This window comes from Rhinolophus hipposideros (assembly GCF_964194185.1).
Source record: "Rhinolophus hipposideros genome assembly, chromosome: 17".
NCBI lineage: Eukaryota > Metazoa > Chordata > Mammalia > Chiroptera > Rhinolophidae > Rhinolophus > Rhinolophus hipposideros.
In genome coordinates this window covers 38,310,165-38,327,298 of record NC_138063.1, presented here as the reverse complement: position 1 = coordinate 38,327,298, position 17,134 = coordinate 38,310,165, and the positions used below count along the sequence as shown (strand labels likewise).

The 17,134-nt window shown below is 38.8% G+C and overlaps 1 protein-coding gene across 4 annotated transcripts in view; it reads left to right on the top strand.

Annotated features, from left to right (window-relative positions):
* Window positions 1-207: 207 nt before the first annotated feature.
* The window catches only part of TAF4B (TATA-box binding protein associated factor 4b), a 108,747-nt gene continuing 91,820 nt past the window's right edge, over window positions 208-17,134 (top strand). For 2 of the 4 annotated variants that reach the window (XM_081078421.1, XM_081078420.1), the window contains exons 1-3: window positions 211-1,036; window positions 13,038-13,183; window positions 14,271-14,378. In XM_081078421.1, coding sequence (XP_080934547.1) covers window positions 697-1,036; window positions 13,038-13,183; window positions 14,271-14,378 — 594 coding nt within the window. In that variant the 5' untranslated portion in view covers window positions 211-696. Of the gene's footprint in view, window positions 1,037-13,037; window positions 13,184-14,270; window positions 14,379-17,134 lie in introns of all 4 variants that reach the window. The other 2 variants (XM_081078422.1, XM_081078423.1) reach the window with 2 other exon arrangements.

The window sequence follows — 17,134 nt, the reverse complement described above, 5'->3', positions numbered from 1 at the left end:
TGCCGCAGTTTTCCAAGTGCGACTTGCCCCTCCCACGTGGCCGATTTTTGGCAACTCGCCCCTCCTTGCTTCGGATTCTGGGAAAGATTCTAACGCCTTCTGGAGCCGTCCCTAGTGACGTCGGAGCGCGATTCCAGTCGGTGGCCAATGACGCGGCCGGATTCCGGGGAAGCCCGGGCGGTGGTGACGGCCTGTGCGCGTGCGCGAGGTCCCCGCGCGCGGCTATATAAACATGGCTGGCGGGGTTGCGCCGCGGGGCTGCACTGAGCGTGCGTAGGGGGCTTTGGGGAACTCGGGGTTCGTGGTTTTGAAATTTCTGGCGGGGCCACCGCGCCGCAGTGAGGCTGGGAGGCGAGAACCGAAGTGACGCCCTTCCGGGAGCCCCTCAGCCAAGCTCTCCTGCAGCGGGACCCGAGGCTGAGCCGGCGCACGTGGGAGCGCCGCTGAGGAAGCCGCGAGCCGCCGCGCAGGTGTGGGCTGCTGGCCGGGCCACGCGGGCGCCAGGGAGGTCCCGGACGGGCGGGTTCCGCTTCCCGGCGGCACCCATCACTGACTTCTGTGTCGCTGCCCGTGCGCCTCTCCCTAGCGATGCTGTGGAGCCGGGACTTCACTGGAGTCGGCTGCTGCTTGTCAAGCCTCCGCTCGCCTCTGCTCCCGGAACGGCAGCGCCGCAGCTGCTGCTGATCCGCCTGGGGGATGCCCGCGGGCCTCACGGAACCGGCCGGCGCCGCTCCCCACGCGGGCGTGAGCGCCTCCGGGACCTTGACCATGGCCCCTGCCGGGGCTCTGCCGGTCCGGGTGGAGAGCACTCCGGTGGCGCCGGGCGCTGTGACTAAGGCTCCTGTCAGTGTCAGCGTGGAGTCCACGGTGTCCCAGCCCCTGCGGTCCCCCGTGGGCACCCTGGTGACCAAAGTGGCTCCTGTCAGTGCGCTTCCTAAACTCAGCGGCGGCCCTCGTCTCCCTGCTCCTCAGATAGTCACCGTGAAAGCCCCCAACACCACAGTTCAGCTGCCTGCTAATTTGCAGCTTCCTCCAGGTATGTGGGTCCCCTTTTCCCGTTTCCCTGCCGGTCCGGTCAGCGGTGACCTGGGGAACGTCGCAGCCCCGGCTTGCGCCTTCTTGCTGGTAGCTCCAAAAAACTCGGCCGCGAGACCCTTTCGTAAGCTTGACTCGGCAGGGCAGTGGTTTGGCTTTACGATTAATGTGGCCTCTTGGAGCCCTCACTGCATAGTTTTTGTTTCCACATTTCAGGAAAGAATTTTTTCACCTAAGTGACACTAAAAGCTGGAGCAGCATGTTTAGAAGGGCCTTTGAAGCGCTGGCTCCTCCTTGGAGGAAGACAGAGTATAGCTGAAGTTTATTTTCAGGTGGAGAAAGGATCGATTTAATATATATATATATATATATATATATATATATATATATGCACATGTACGTATACATATCTACGTACATTACGATGTAAAATAAAAGTGTAAGTTTTCTCAGGTGTTAAGACTGAAAGAGAATGTTAAATTGAAGCAAGTCAACGTTTTAAGCAAGTTTACTGCTTTATAGTGCTAGAAATATCCTGCTTCCTGCACAATCTTTGCATGTGTGATAATCGTAACTTTGGGTTATAAGCGTCCCTCTCAGGCAGCAAGTGCAGAAGTTGACGAATAGAGCAGGGCCATGAGATTGTTATATTTGAAGCAGTCTGCATGCTACCGTTTATGAGTACGGGACTGCTTTTTATCCTAGGGTCTACGCTATTGGGTTGTTTTTCATGATGTCTGCAAAGGTGTTGCTTTGTAATCATTTACATGTTATAAATCTGCTGAAGGATATTTGAGGCTTCCACCTTCTTTCCTCAACTGAAAGTCTCTTGGAAGTTTAGTGGAGGGAGCGTACAGCTCACATTCTTCTTTGCAGTGAACTCCACTCAGTGATACTGTCTTCTGTTACTTTCGCTCATCAGTAATTGGAACTTGGACCCACCAAGATAGTAAAGAAGTGAAACCATTTGATTCAAAAGATCTCAGTATCTCCTAGCAAGATGACGGGGACTCTTGTAGCTAATGTTCTAATTGTTCATGAATATTGTGGGAACATTATGTTCTTCGCTTTTGATGAAGTTCTGTTTCAGTTTTGTTAAGATGTATGCACCAGTGGACATTGTCTGCCAGTTCTAAATTGCCATTCTGGGTGCACTCTTACAGTTTGTTAGTCATAACCTCTTTTTCTAAGAGAATTTACCCAGTGCAAAACTCATAAGTGTCAGGGAATTCGAATCCAGGTCTGTTTCACTTTTTCCACGACACTGTGCATACCACTTAGCATGTGTGTACAGCATGCCTCATTGAGTATCAGTACTAAAAGGTGATCTACAGAATTTTGTAGACTAACCTTTTTATACCCAGAGAAACCAAAACTGAAACTTGCTAGAGCTCAGTAACAGCAAACTAGGACCACAGCCTAAATATGCAACATTAAAACATTTCATGCTACTGACCATGGATAAGATCGCTTAAAGGAGAGGAGATAAATTGCCTTTAGGAATTGTTAGTTACAGAGGAGGTGGGAAGTGCTTTGGGGAATAGCTTTTGGGAATTTTTGCTGATGTGTGGCAGAAGAGCATACTAACATTAGTATTCTCATTGGTGCAGAATACGATAACCAATAGTTGAAGAATAAAATGGAGACTCTGATTAAAGTAACGTTTTAAAAAGGTTATGATTCTTCTACCATTTCTTTTATATTCTGAGCATTAGCAGTTGATTACTCAAGGATGCTTTAATTATATAGAAGTCAGCTCTTCTTTTTTTAAGATAATGTATACTTTAAGTGTTTGATTCTCTTCAGAATTTCCTCTATGAACAGAACTTGTTTTAAAAAATATAAATATACACCACAGGTTTTTCTAGGGAGCAGGGGCTGGAAATAAAAAGGAGGGGGCTTTGTGTAGAAATGAAAGAAGCTAAGTGAAGCTCTGGAAATTATTCTTCTGTTAAATGTTTTTGGCAACCTGTCCAGTCTTTCTTTTAGTGAACTTGTGGGACTTTAGGCCAGACTGTGACTCTTTCTGTTTTTGGTATTCTGTGTCTCTCCTATCATTTGTTTGAGAGTGACGATCAAGGACTTGAGTATTCCTTTTTTGTCATAAACTGTGGTAAATTCTGTTTGACAGTCATACTGTACAGAAGTTTGTGAAAGTTATTTGTGAGACAGTTTGAGGTCCTTTTTCATCAACTCCTTCGTGCTGAGATATGGCATAAAGTTTGCATCTGCTTTCTCAAATCCCTGAACCAGTTCCTGGATAAGCTGGTGGTTCTTGTTTCCACTCTGGCTTTATCAAAGGGATATTCCATGATCATCAGCTTTCACAGTTGTCACAGTACTATTAGACTTCATGAAGTGAGAGGCTCTTCTTTTCAGTGCTCACCATATGCGCCACAGGCTGTTTGGATTTCAAAGGCTGTGGAATCAGCTTAACCAGATAGTGTCAATGGCATCATTCATTCTATGGATAGTCATCCCTCAGGAGAAAGTGCTGGCACTCTTTTCCAGCTACTCTTCAAGGCTAGGATAGGTTCTCCTATTTTGTGTTCTCACTTGCACTCTTGTACTTTAACCATCATACTTCTCACACTTTAGTTTTGTTGCTTCCCTTTTTGACTGTAAGTTCCACAAAGGTAGGGATGCTATGTTGCTGACTTTATTATCCCCAGGGCCTAGTGTGTTGCTTGGCACGGAAGGCACTTAATTAAGTATTTGAATACATGCATGAGTATACGGAGGAGAGTAGGGGGCAATCAGGCTGCAGCCCTTAAGGGATTCCAAGGGCCATCACACATATCAGAATGTTTTATTTTTAATTTCTTTGTTTATTCTGCTTACAAAAGTGGTATATGTTTATGTAAAAAAACAATTACTGAAACATGATACCCACTTCACCAGAGTATTGCTATCAATAATTTGTTGTATCTCTTTCATGTTAGTACCTATAAATTGTACTCATTTTTTTTAAAAAAAGATTTCATTGGGGAAGGGGAACAGGACTTCATTGGGGAACAGTGTGTACTTCCAGGACTCTTCCACGCCAAGTTGTTGTCCTTTCAGTCTTAGTCGTGGCGGGCACAGCTCAGCTCCAGGTCCAGTTGCCGTTTTCTAGTTGCAGGGGGAGCAGCCCACCATCCCTTACGGAACCGGCAACCTTATGGTTGAGAGGACGTGCTCCAACCAACTGAGCCATCCCGGAGCTCAGCGGCAGCTCAGCTCAAGGTGCCGTGTTCAATCTTAGTTGCAGGGGGCGCTGCCCACGGTCCCTTGCGGGACTCGAGAAATTGAACTGGCAACCTTGTGGTTGAGAACCCACTGGCCCATGTGGGAAGATGTGGGAATCGAACCGGCAGCCTTCGGAGTTAGGAGCATGGAGCTCTGCCTGAGCCATCGGGCCAACCCTGTCCTCATTTTTTGACTTGCTTAGTAGTCCTTTATATCAACGCACCATCATTTTTGGAACACTTTCCTGTTCATAGACATTGATATTGTATGCACTATTTTATGTTATTACACGTAATGCTATAACAAGCATCTTTTTCTGTATATTTTTGTGCAGTTTTGTAAACATGTTATAGGATGCTGGAAGTGGAATTGTTGGTTCAAACGGTAATATTTTAAAGGTATTGCTAAATTTTACCCCCAAAAGATTGTTTAAATATATAATCAATGTTAATATTTTTAATACTTAATTTTAAAAAGCTTCCCATGGAATCTAAGAAGTCATTTTCTAAACTTAACTTTAATTAATGGTAAGAGGAGTCTTTAAATTGAGTGCAGAGAGAAAGAATTTGAATATAGAGAAATGTGGGTTGGATGATTATATGTAAATTTGTTACTTATTGAATAACTATGCCTAAGTGGGATTTTGTTACCTTGAAGGGAAGTAAGTATATACTACTATATAGTAGCTAGGAAGGTTTAGTTCACAGAGTAAGGTTTAGGCCACAGTGTATGGATGAGGTGTTGTGCTAATCAAGTTTATAAATAACGAGGGACTTGGAGACTTCGCCTTTTGGGAGAGTAGTGGAGTGTAGCAATATAGGGTAGAATATTGGCCTTGGAATCAACAGACCTGGATTTGAATACCAGCTCTGCCACTTAATAGCTTTGTGATCTTGGGCAAATTTATCAACCTCATCCTGAACATCACTTTTTTTTATCTAAATAGTGGATCATAGCTTCTTCATAGAAGTATCATAAGGATTAAATAAAATGAGTATACAGGCCTATTTGTACAGAACTCTGGGGAACACCATTTGTGTGGAATACAATGCTATATAGCAGAGAAGTTCCTGAATATTTAAGGCGCCTGTGTAGCACTTAGCTCCAGGTACCCTGTAGTTGCTATTAATCTAATAATGTATAAGCACCCACCAAATTCTCAGTAGTTTAAAAGGATGAGCATTTAAATAACCTTAATGCTTACCCACCCCCATTTTTTTAATTGAAAATTTGTTGTAAAAAATTTGGAAAACAAAAAAATTGCCCCAAAATATTTTGTGTTGTATTTTTTTAGTCTCCATTTTTATGTCAACTGTATTGAGCTACAATTTTTGTTATTAAAAAAAGGAACCCACTTACAGTGAGTTTTGAAAATTTTGACAAAGGTATCAAATCAAATATAGAACTGCAATCAAAATATAGAACATTTAATTCCCCAAAAGCTTTTAGTTTCTTTGGGGGAAAAACAAAAAATGTATGCATGCAATTGGGATTCTATGCTATAGTTTTTATATACTGCCTTTCACTTACCATCGTGTAGTGACGGTTTTGTATGTTGTAACCTCGAAAGTCTAATTTTAATGGCTGCATTGTCCATTGTTTGATCATTTCTCTACTTGTCCATTTAGATTACTTATGTTTTTGTGTTTAAAAAGTTATTTATAAATAAAAATAAACCAAATTAATTGCATGTAGGTTATGGTATGCATCTTGATTATTTTCTTGGGACAGTTAACAAGAATTCAAATTTCTAGATCAAGGAAATACGAGTATTTTAAAGTTAATTTCTTTTTTATTTAGTCATACAGTACAGTGCTAACTATATGCTAGGTTCTATGCTAAGTACCATGAATATAGTGGTAAATAAGATAGACACAATTCCTCTCCTGGAAACCAAATAGATTTCTAGAATTTCCTTAGATTACCCTAAGCTTAATTTTTCTTCAACAATCCTTTAATTTTTGTAAACGAATACTTATATATATATATATATACATATATATGTATATATATATATATATGTATGTATGTATGTAAATAAAACAACCAGAGATACAGAAAGTTGAAAAAAAAGAAAAAAGGTAAAAATCACCTGAAATCTTATGGTCCCATTTTTAAAAGATGAAATTTAATAGAGGTAAGCTCCGTTTGGACAAATCAGCTGTGTAAATGGAGGATAGGAGAGCTGTCTCATAACTAACAGGAGAAGCTGGGATAAAAATTTACTTATTGATTTAATTTTTCTTTCATTTACTCAAAGAATTATGGGAGTGAGGGGAAGAAGGAAATTTAAGTGACTTTAAGCTCAGTAGGGGAAATTATGACTTTTGAAAAATTAAAGGAATTGAGCCCATGGTGCCTGCGGAAGAAACAACTTAGGATATGTTAGCTACCTTTTAAGTGTTTAAAGGACTGTCCTGTGGAAATGAAAAGTGGACTTATTTTATGTGATTGTACAAGGGACCTTCACATCTGTGAATATTAATGGAAGCACATTTTAGTTCCATATTAAGAAAAAACTTTGTATTTCTTGTCTGATTGTGCAGGAGTGACATTTGTACATCTCCACCTTCCTGACCCTGGAATTCTTTGAGTAGAGACTATAATGTCACCACCAGTTAGGCATTTATGTATAGGTATTAAATTATAATTGACAAATTCTAAAGTCTTTCGGGCTCTTACATCTGTATGGATCTGCTATCCTTTCTTGAATATGAAGGAAACCAGAACATCCACTTCAGCTTGCCACCAAGACAAAGTAGGAAAGACTTCTTGGGACAAAGCAGCTCCCTGGGCGGAAAAGTAGAGTATGTTAAATTATGTACCAGATTAGAAAGTGGACAGTGGACCACTTTACACTTTTAATACCTTTATAGTTTTAGAGGAAAGGTGCTTTGTAACCTAATGCATGGTTATTTTCTTTTAAAATGTCTAAGATAAATAGGGAAAGCTGGCTATCTTTTTATTATTGGAAAAGGTAAATCTCAGATGTTTATCAGGATTGGATTCAAAGAGACTTGGTAACTGGTCTTCAGAAAAGAGATAATGTTCAGTTTCCTTTATATATGTGTGTATAAGTGCTAGGTTGTTGCCCATTGGAATTGGGCTTTTGGGATAGATAAGCACTTCCGTCAGAAGAGTATCCAGAGTTCAGGTGAGCTAGTTATTTTATTCTCAGTACAGTAGTCCCCCCTTATCTGAGGGGGGATATGTTTCAAGAACCCCAGTGGATACCTGAAACCATAGATAGTACTGAACCCGATATATCCTATATTTTTTCCTATACGTACATGCACTTTACAGCTTCTCTTTGGCATATTTGAATTGCCAGCATCACTACTCTTGTGCTTTGGGACTAGTATTAAGTAAAATAAGGGTTCCTTGAACACAATCACAGCTATATGGTGACAATTGATCTCTTAACTGAGATGGCTACTTAAGTGACTAATGGACGGGTAGCATATACAGCGTGGATATGCTGGACAAAGGGATGAGTAACATTTCAGACAGGACAGAGCGTGAAGGCGTGAGATTTTATGTTACTCAGAATGGCACGCAATTTAAAATTTAGGAATAGTTTATTTCTGGAACTTTCTGTTTAATATTTTTGGATTGCAGTTGACCTTGGGTAACTGAAACTGCAGCAAGTGAAACTATGGATAAGGGGGGAAATTACTGTATTGTCTATTCGCAACTACTCAACTATTACCTCTCAGTGATATTTTGAGTACTTAGTTGAGGAGTTTGGATTGTGGACCTTTTGGCATTAATAATAACTACTACTAACTTTAAAATACAAAAATCCTTTCAAATGTGTTGTCTCATTTGATCCCTTTAACAATCATTCAAGTTAGGTATTAAGTCTCTCAATCCACAAACGTGGATTGTCTTTCCATTTATTTCAATTTTCTTCAGTTTCTTTCCAACATTTTGTAGTTTCTAGGGTATTCGTTTTGTATTTATTTTGTTAAATCTGTTCCTAAGCATATTATTCTTTTTTTGATCCTTTGTAAATTGAATTGTTTTCTTATTCATTGCAAGTATATATAGAAATACAGTTAGTTTTTATATATTGATCTTCTATTTGGCTACCTAGATGAACTTATTACTTTTAATAGTTTTTTTCGTGGATTTGTTAGGATTTTCTATATACAACATTATATTATCTGTGAATAGATAGTTTCACGTCTTTGTTTCTAATTTGGATGCGTTTTATTTGATTTTCTTGCTTAATTGCCCTGGCTAGAATTCTCAGTACAATGCCGAACTGAAGTGATGCTTGTAGGTATCCTTGTCTCATTCTTCACTGTAGATATCTTTGTCTTGTTCCTGCGTAGGGAGAGAGCATTTAGTATTTCACCATTAAGTATGATGTTAGTTGTGATGTTAGTTGTGTTCGTTTTGTAGATTTCCTTCCATCAGACTGGGGAAGTTTCCTTTTATTCCTATTTTGTTGAATATTTTTATCATGATAAAAGGGGTGTCAGATTTTTTCAAATACTTTTTCTTTATCTATATTGAGATGATCATGTGGATTTTTTGGATCTTTATTCTATTGATAGGGTGTTTTACACTAATGTTCACATGTTAAACCAACTTTGCATACTGAGATAAATATCACTTGGTAGATAGAATATCACACTTTTTATATGATGCTGGATTCAGTTTGCCAGTACTTCGTTGAGAATTTTTTAATCTATATTCATAAGGCATGTGGGTCTCTAGTTTTCTTGTGATGTCTTTGTCTGGTTTTGGCATTAGAGTAATAAACAAACCTTACAGAATGAGTTGAGACATATTCCCTCCTATTTTTTGGAAGAGTTGGTGAAGGATTAGCATTAATTTTCCTTAGATATTTGTTAGAATTCTCCAGTAAAGCCCTATGGACCTGGGATTTTCCGGTGGGTACTTTTTTGATTACTAGTTCAGTCTCTTTGTTAGAGGTGTATTCAGGTTGCCCGTTTTCTTGAGTCAGTTTCAGTGGTTTGTGTGTTTGTAGGAATTTGTAAATTTCATCTGTTATCTAATTTATTGGTTTACAATTGTTCCTTGTATTCCCTTATAATTCTCTTCAAGTTTAGTAGTAATGTCTCCTCTTTCGTTCCTGATTTTAGTAGTTTGAGCCTTCTCCCCTTTTTTCGTAGTCAATCTATTAATAGTAAAGGTTTGTCAGTTTTGTTGATCTTTTCAAAGAACCAACTTTTGTTTTGATTTCTCTCGTGTTTTTTTTTTTTCAATTCTCTATTCTATAGACATATCTTGGAGATACCACCACCACAATGAAGTGAATATCTCAATAATACAAGCCACACGAATCTTTTGGATTCCCAGTGCATGTAAAAATTACATTATACTGTAGTCTATTAGTGTGTGATAACATAATTTAAAAATACTTTATTGCTGAAAAATGCTAACCATCATCTGAGCCTTCAGCGAGTTGTAATCTGTTTGCCGATGGAGGGTCTTGCCTCAATGTTGATGACTGCTGACTGATCAGCGTGTTGGATGCTGAAGGCTGGGGTGGCTGTGACAATTCTTAAAATAAAACAACATTGAAGTTTGCTGTATCAGTTGACTTCCTTAGCATGCCATGCTGTTTGATAGCATTTTACCCACAGTAAAACTTCTTTCAAAATTGGAGTCAGTCCTTTCAAACCCTGCTGGTGCTTTATCAACTAAGTTTATGTAATGTTCTAAATCTTTTGTTGTCATTTCAATAATCTTCAGCAGGAGTAGATTCCATCTCAAAAAAATATTTTCTTTGCTCATCTGTAAAAGGTAACTCCTCATCCATTAAAGTTTTATTGTGAGATTGCAGTGATTCAGTCACATCTTCAGGGTCCACTTCCAATTCTAGTTCTCTTGCTTTTCCCCCCACATCTGCAGTACATTCTTTACTGAAGTCTTCTTGAAACCCTCAGAGTCATCCATGAGAGTTGGAATCAACTTCTTCTAAACTCCTGTTAATGTTGATATTTTGACCTCATGAATCATGAATGTGTCAATAGCATCTAGAATGGTGAATCTTTTCCAGAAGGTTTTCAATATACTTTGCCCAGATCCATCAGAGGAATAACTATATATGTCAGCCTTACAAAATGTATTTCTTATATAATAAGACTTGAAAGTTGAAATTACTCCTTGATCCGTGGGCTGCAGAGTGGATATTGTGTTAACAGGCATGAAAACAACATTCTCATTGTACATTTCCGTCAGAGCTCTTGGGTGACCGGGTGTGTAATCAGGAAGTAGTAATTTTTTGAAAGGAATATTTTTTTGAGCAGTAGGTCTCAACAGTGGGCTTAAAATATTCAGTAAACCACGTGTTAAACAGATGTGCTGTCACCCAGGCCTTTTGTTTCATTTATAAAGCGCAGGCAAAGAAGATTTAGCATAATTCTTAAGGGCCTAGGATTTCTGGAATGATAAATGAACATTGGCTTCAACTTAAAGTCACCAACTGCATTATCCCCTAAATAAGAGAGTCAGCCTGTCCTTTGAAGCTTTAGAACCAGGCATTAACTTTTCCTCTAGCTATGAAAGGCCTAGATGGCATCATCTTCCAATATAAGGCTGTTTAATCTACATTGCAAACCTGCTGTTTTGTGTAGCCGCCCTCATTAATTATTTTAGCTAGGTCTTCTGGGTCACTTGTTGCCACTTCTGTATCAGCACTTGGCTGTTTTACCTTGCACTTTTATATTACCGAGAGTGGTTTCTTTCCCTAAACCTCATGGACCAATCTGCTAGCTTCAAACTTTTCTTCTGCAGTTTCCTCATTTCTCTCAGCCTTCATAGAATTGAAGAGAAGTCCTTGCTCTGGATTAGGCTTTGTATTAAGGGAATGTTGTGGTTGGTTTGATCTTCTATCTTGACCACTAAAACTTTTCTCTATATCAGCAATAATACTGTTCAGTTTTCTTGTCATCTGTGTGTTCACTGAAGTGGTACTTTTAATTTTTTTCAAGAACTTTTCTTTTGCATTCACAACTTGGCTAACTATTTGGCACAAGAAGCCTAGTTTTTTAGCCTGTCTTGGCTTTTGACATGCCTTCCTCATAAGCTTAATCATTTCTAGCTTTTTATTTAAAGTGAGAGACATGGGACTCTTCCTTTCACTTAAATATTTACAGGCAATTGTAGGGTTATTAATTGGCCTGATTTGAATATTGTTGTGTCTCAGGGAATAGAGAGGTTCAGGGAGAGGGATAGAGATGAGGGAATGCCAGCTAGTCTGGAGCAGTCAGAACACACACATTTATTGATTTAAGTTTGCCATCCAACATGGGTATGGTTTGTGGTGCCCCAAAATAATTACAATAGTATCATCAAAGATAATTGATCACAGATCACCAGAACAAATATAATAATAATGAAAAAGTTTGAAATATTGGGAGAATTACCAAAATGTGACATACACATGAAGTGAACAAATGCTGTTGGAAAAATGGTACCAATTGAGTTGCTGGACACAGGATTGGCAAAAACATTTAATTTGTAAAAAGCAAAATATCTAGGGGGTGGCCGGTTAGCTCAGTTGGTTAGAGCATGGTGATGAAAACACCAAGGTTGCCAGTTCTGTCCCCGCATGGGCCACTGTGAGCTGCGCCCTCCTTAAATATAAATAAATAAATAAATGTACAATATCTATGAAGTGCAGTAAAGTGAAGTGCAATAAAATGAAGTATGACTGTATTTATCTCTTCTCTAATCATTAATTTCCTTTCTTCTGCTTGGCTTTAGTTTTTATTTTGCTCTTTTTCCCCCTAGTGTTTTAAGGTGGAAGGTTAAGTTAATGAATCTTTTTAAATACAGGCATTTACAACTATAAATTTTCCTGTAAATACTGCTTCAGCTGTATCTTATAAATCTTGGTATGTTGTGTCTTTATTTTCACTCATCTCAAAGTATTTTCCAATTTCCCTTGTGATTTCTTCATTAACCAACTGGCTACTTAGGAGTGTGTTGTTTAATTTCTACATATTTGTGAGTTCCCCCAATTGCTTTTTGATTTTTAATTTCAATTTATTGTAGGAGACCATACATTGTATGATTTCAATCCTTTTAAATTTATTGAGGCTCATTTTATGGCCTAGTATTTGGTCAATCTTAAGTGTTCCATATACACTTAAGAAGAATGCTGTTGTCGGGTGGTGTATTCTATAGATGTGTTTTAGGTCTAGTTGATTTACAGTGTTCAAGTATTTCATTTTCTTGTTGATCTATCTAGTTGTCTGGCTTTTATTTAAAGTGGGGATATTGAAGTCTCCCAAGAATTATTATTGAATTGTCAGTTTTTTTCTTAATTTATGTCAGCCATTGTTTCATATGTTTGGGGCTCTGTTGTTTGGTGCATATATTTTTAGAATTGTTATATCTTCCTGATCCATTAGCTGTTTTATCAAATATAAAATGCCCCTCTTTATTTCTGGTAACATTTTTTGTTTTAGTCTATTTTGTTTGTTGTTAGTATGGCCATTTCAGGTTTCTTATGGTTGCTGTTGTGTGATACATTTTTCCTGTCTACCTTTTTTTTTTCTATTTTTTGAATGTACGGTATGTCTGCTATAGACTTTTAATATTTTAAGTAGCTTTGAGTAAAAACATTTTTTTTCACATTATGTGTGATAATTAGTAGACATGGAGTTCAGTAGGTATAATACAACTAACTTGTTCCAACCATTTACAGTGTTGAGAGGAATGGGAGAAGAAATGTATTATTATGCTTCATTAGCTGAGGTCACTTTTTTGTGTGTTTTTCCTTTTAACTATAGGAACGGTTTTGATCAAGAGTAGCAGTGGTCATTTGATGTTGGTATCTCCTCAGCAAGCTGTAACAAGAGGTGAGACCACCAGGAACATAATTTCAAGGCCAGCTGTACCAACGAATACTCAAACAGTCAAAATCTGTACAATGCCGGTAATATACCTTAAAGTTTTTTCCATCTTCTTTAGTTTTCCAGGTATTGTGTTCATGTAAACATGTATGTATTTGCCAGTAAAAATAATCGAAAGGATGATTCTGCTCAACTTTTTGAATTAAGTTATTTTCTTTGAATAGGTCAATTTAATCAAGATGTTTGGTTTTGTCATTTGGTAATTGCTAAAATAATAAAAATTGAATCTTCTTACTCAAAGATTTTGTAGTCCTCAAGGGAGTGTTCAAGGGCTATTTGCTTCTCTAAATGGAAAGAAAACTACTCTGTTTCAATTTTAATTTGTGACAGAATATTAAGACTACACTTTAGAATATTCATTTTTATCCATATCTTATAGGAATTACCTTTAAGAAATTCACAACTCTGCTGTAACATTTTATTAATTTGGCATTGTTAAGAAATGATTTATTTTATATACATGATAATCTTTCTGGGTACCTGAAGCTTATCTGTGTGCCAGAATTTAAAAAGTGTTTTTATGGGCATCTTTCTTTGGTTAAACAGAAAATGCTGAATAAAGTATAGCATTTTCTTGATGAATCAAGCTTATCCTAAAGAAAGATTGCACTGTATTCTCTGGTAAGATCATAGTTGCCAGTTTAAATCCTCCCATCCCCCATTTTGTGCTCTTCTAATTTGATTCTTGGTTCTCAGTCATTTTCTCTGTTACTGTATCTGTTAACGATAGCTACTCCTTCCCTTTCTAGTTTGCTTTATCTAACTGTTGTGGGTTGAGAAGATAGGTTAGCATATTTTGTTTATAATTAGATTTTAAATAAGAATCTGTGTTTTCTACATGAGCCAAAGAGTCAAGTTAAGGATTTTAATGCTGAAATACTGTGATATTTATTCGTTAGATTAGTTGCCTCCTCAGAAATATGAAATGAGTTTCAACTGGCCAGTTGACCAGTTAGATTCATAGCAGAGAACATGCATATAATCTATAAGATTATAAAACCAGTTATAACAAAGAAATTTGCTATGGTATAGTGTTTTAATGTTTGCCACAGTACTGATTGATTTTAATTACTAATACTGATGATTGTATTATTCCACCAACCCCCCCAGAATTCTAATTCGCAATTAAGCAAGAACATGGCAGTGGCTCCTGGTAAAAAATTGACACAAATAGGAACTACTATGGTAACCACTGTTCCGAAGCCTTCCTCAGTACAAGTAAGTTGGGACTGAACTGTGCGCACTGGTTATTCTCTCATCTTTCTTTATTATTTTGCTACTTCCTGCCTGATATATAAGCCACTGGCACTGAAGAGAGCAATTCAGTGAGATATGAGGACACTTGCCAAACTGGAAACTGTTGGCAGAATGGGAAACACAAGATAAACATGGTCTTGGGATATCAGTTTTATTTGAATCTATTAAATTAATACGAATGCATCAAATAACCATGTGTTGTACTGTGTAGAAGCAGGTGCTGGCACAGAATTTTGGTGTATGGGATATTAGGGATTGATAACCTGTGGAAGGGAAGGAGAGCAAGTAAGAATTAGAACTAGATGCAGGCCCAATAAAGCCTCAGCCAGTCAAATGGAGAACTTTGGAGCAAATATGGCTTGTCAGAGTTGTCCCACTGTGTGTCAGTGTGATTGGCAGGGCCTTGATTTCCCTTTGTGATCAGTCATTGGATGTGGACTCTCCAGGGAGAGTTATGCTCTTGGGAAAGATAATTCTCTGCAGCTGAGAAAAAAACCTGAAGGAACTGGCAACTGTAGGCTGATAGCATTCCCAACAGCTTGGGAAACACACCTCTCTCCTGTCATAATATATCACATTATACTCCTTGCGTTACGGGATTTACTTCCTCATGCATGTTGAAGACCGGCTCTTTTGGGATTCCAGTGGATTACTACCTTGGGGAAAGAAGGGAGAGGAAAGTAGTAGGATGAACTACAGTTCTTCCCCACTGCTGCAAGTGACACTCATCGTCTCTCTCCTCCATTATACATTCCAGATTCCCCTCACCCTCAACTACCAACTCTGCTGGTCATGGTAGCTTAACTGATAGCGTGGTCACACCTACAACCCTAAAGGATATGAGGTCCTAGTCACCATGCTCTTTTGAAGCAGGAGTTGCTGTACTTGTCCATTTGTCATCACAAACGGGCAAGGAAATACCAAGAGGCACTTAAGTGAGTCACCTGGAATCACCGTACATACTCCCCTCGGCCTCTTTTGGGTAATAGCAACCCCTCCTATTCCAGATGTCTGGTCAGTTACACCTGTCATGGTAATGACTCTTCTTTTTCCTGCTCATCCCTGGACGCAAGGAATCTGACGTGCTCAGGAGGCCGCCATGGTGTCTAGTTTATAGGGACTGTTACTATGTCCTTCGGTGAAAGTGTCACCTCTGTGAGTAGAAATGGGAAGCACAGAGTCCCCTGGTGGGTCTTTGGGAATGATGGTATGTCCTTTCATTCATCCCGCTGCTCCTTGATTCCTTGGTTCTTCATATATTTGTCCCATGAAGAGATAAGTACTGTAAGTACTGTATAGAAATTTTTAAGATAAGTACTGTATAGAAATTTTTGATTCAGTGAGTATACTGAGTCTTGGAGGATGGAGGACGGGATTCCATCTTCATAGAATGTCACCTCTGAGTTTGTCCTTCTTCTGTGCCTTCTGTAGATTGTTCTAACACTTTAGTAGGCCTGTAGCTTCTGAGCATGCCATATATGATACAATCAGAAGATCCATGGTCCTGGGACCACTGTCACACTTCCTTTGCTGTGTGAGGACGCATCTCCGTGGAGCATGTTCTATGAAATCCCATGCTATAACTCAAACCCTCTTTTATTTAACCACACTATTCCCGTTCTTTTTGTCTAACAGAGATAGTGAGCAGTGAGCCTGATATTAAACGTAGGGTTTTCCCCCCAATAATGGCTACCATTTATTGAGCATTTAATGTGCTTGACTCTTTTTAGGTGCTCTCCGTCTATCATCTTGTTTCATCTTTGTGACTACTCTATATGGAAGTGTTATCTCCGTTATGAATATGTGGAATATTTAGAGAGGTTAAGTAAGATACTTGAATGATTTCTGCTAATATGCAGCGAAGGGGGCATTTGAGCTGAGGTCTCTATCTGACTCTGGAAACAGTTCTTGATGACCTCTGAACTGATTATCTCAAACTCTAGTGTTTTTTTTTTCCTTTAACATAAGTACTAAGGAGATTATTGGGCCAAAAGGTATGAATTTACGCCTACTGGTATCTACTATTGTGTTGTAAGAAACAATTATGTTCTTTAGAATGGGATTCTTTGAAGATCAGATGTAGATGCAGAATAATACCTTGGAGAGGTGTGTGAAACTGGAAGAGACTCACAGGTCCTAGAAGAGGGAGGCATGGCATGGCATGCCATTCAGGGGGCCATATGAGGGGCTCAACCAAACAGGTGGGGAGCTGACAGAGAGTGAGGACTCAGGGGCAAGTACCTTAATTGAGGGCTGGTGTGGAGTACACAAGCGAAAGGGCAAAGGGATTTCATTTGTGTGCTTGAATATCACTAGGTCACAGTTGGGAGGGCAGGAAGGGGAACTTGTAGCAGGGACCAACCTTATTACACCAGTGCATCTGGTCTCCTGGATGGGGTGCTTAGAGCCTGTTCATGGGGATGCTGAGGCATTAGGAAAATAGGAAGTTATAATAAGAGTTTACAATATAATTTTGTTATTTTATGAAAGGTTTTTTATCACTTCAGCAGTACTTTGATTATATCAGCTTTTTCATTGGATCTGTTTCTCAAAGATTTAGTACTTTTAGTTAGTTCTAAAATGGTATATCTGGATTAGTTCTTTTCTGTTGGTTATTTTTTCATGTATATGTCTACCATTGATATTTCCATGTGGATTGTTTATAACCTAATTTAGATCGATGCATATTAGCTGGGCTCCTCCTCAGTAGTAGGCTA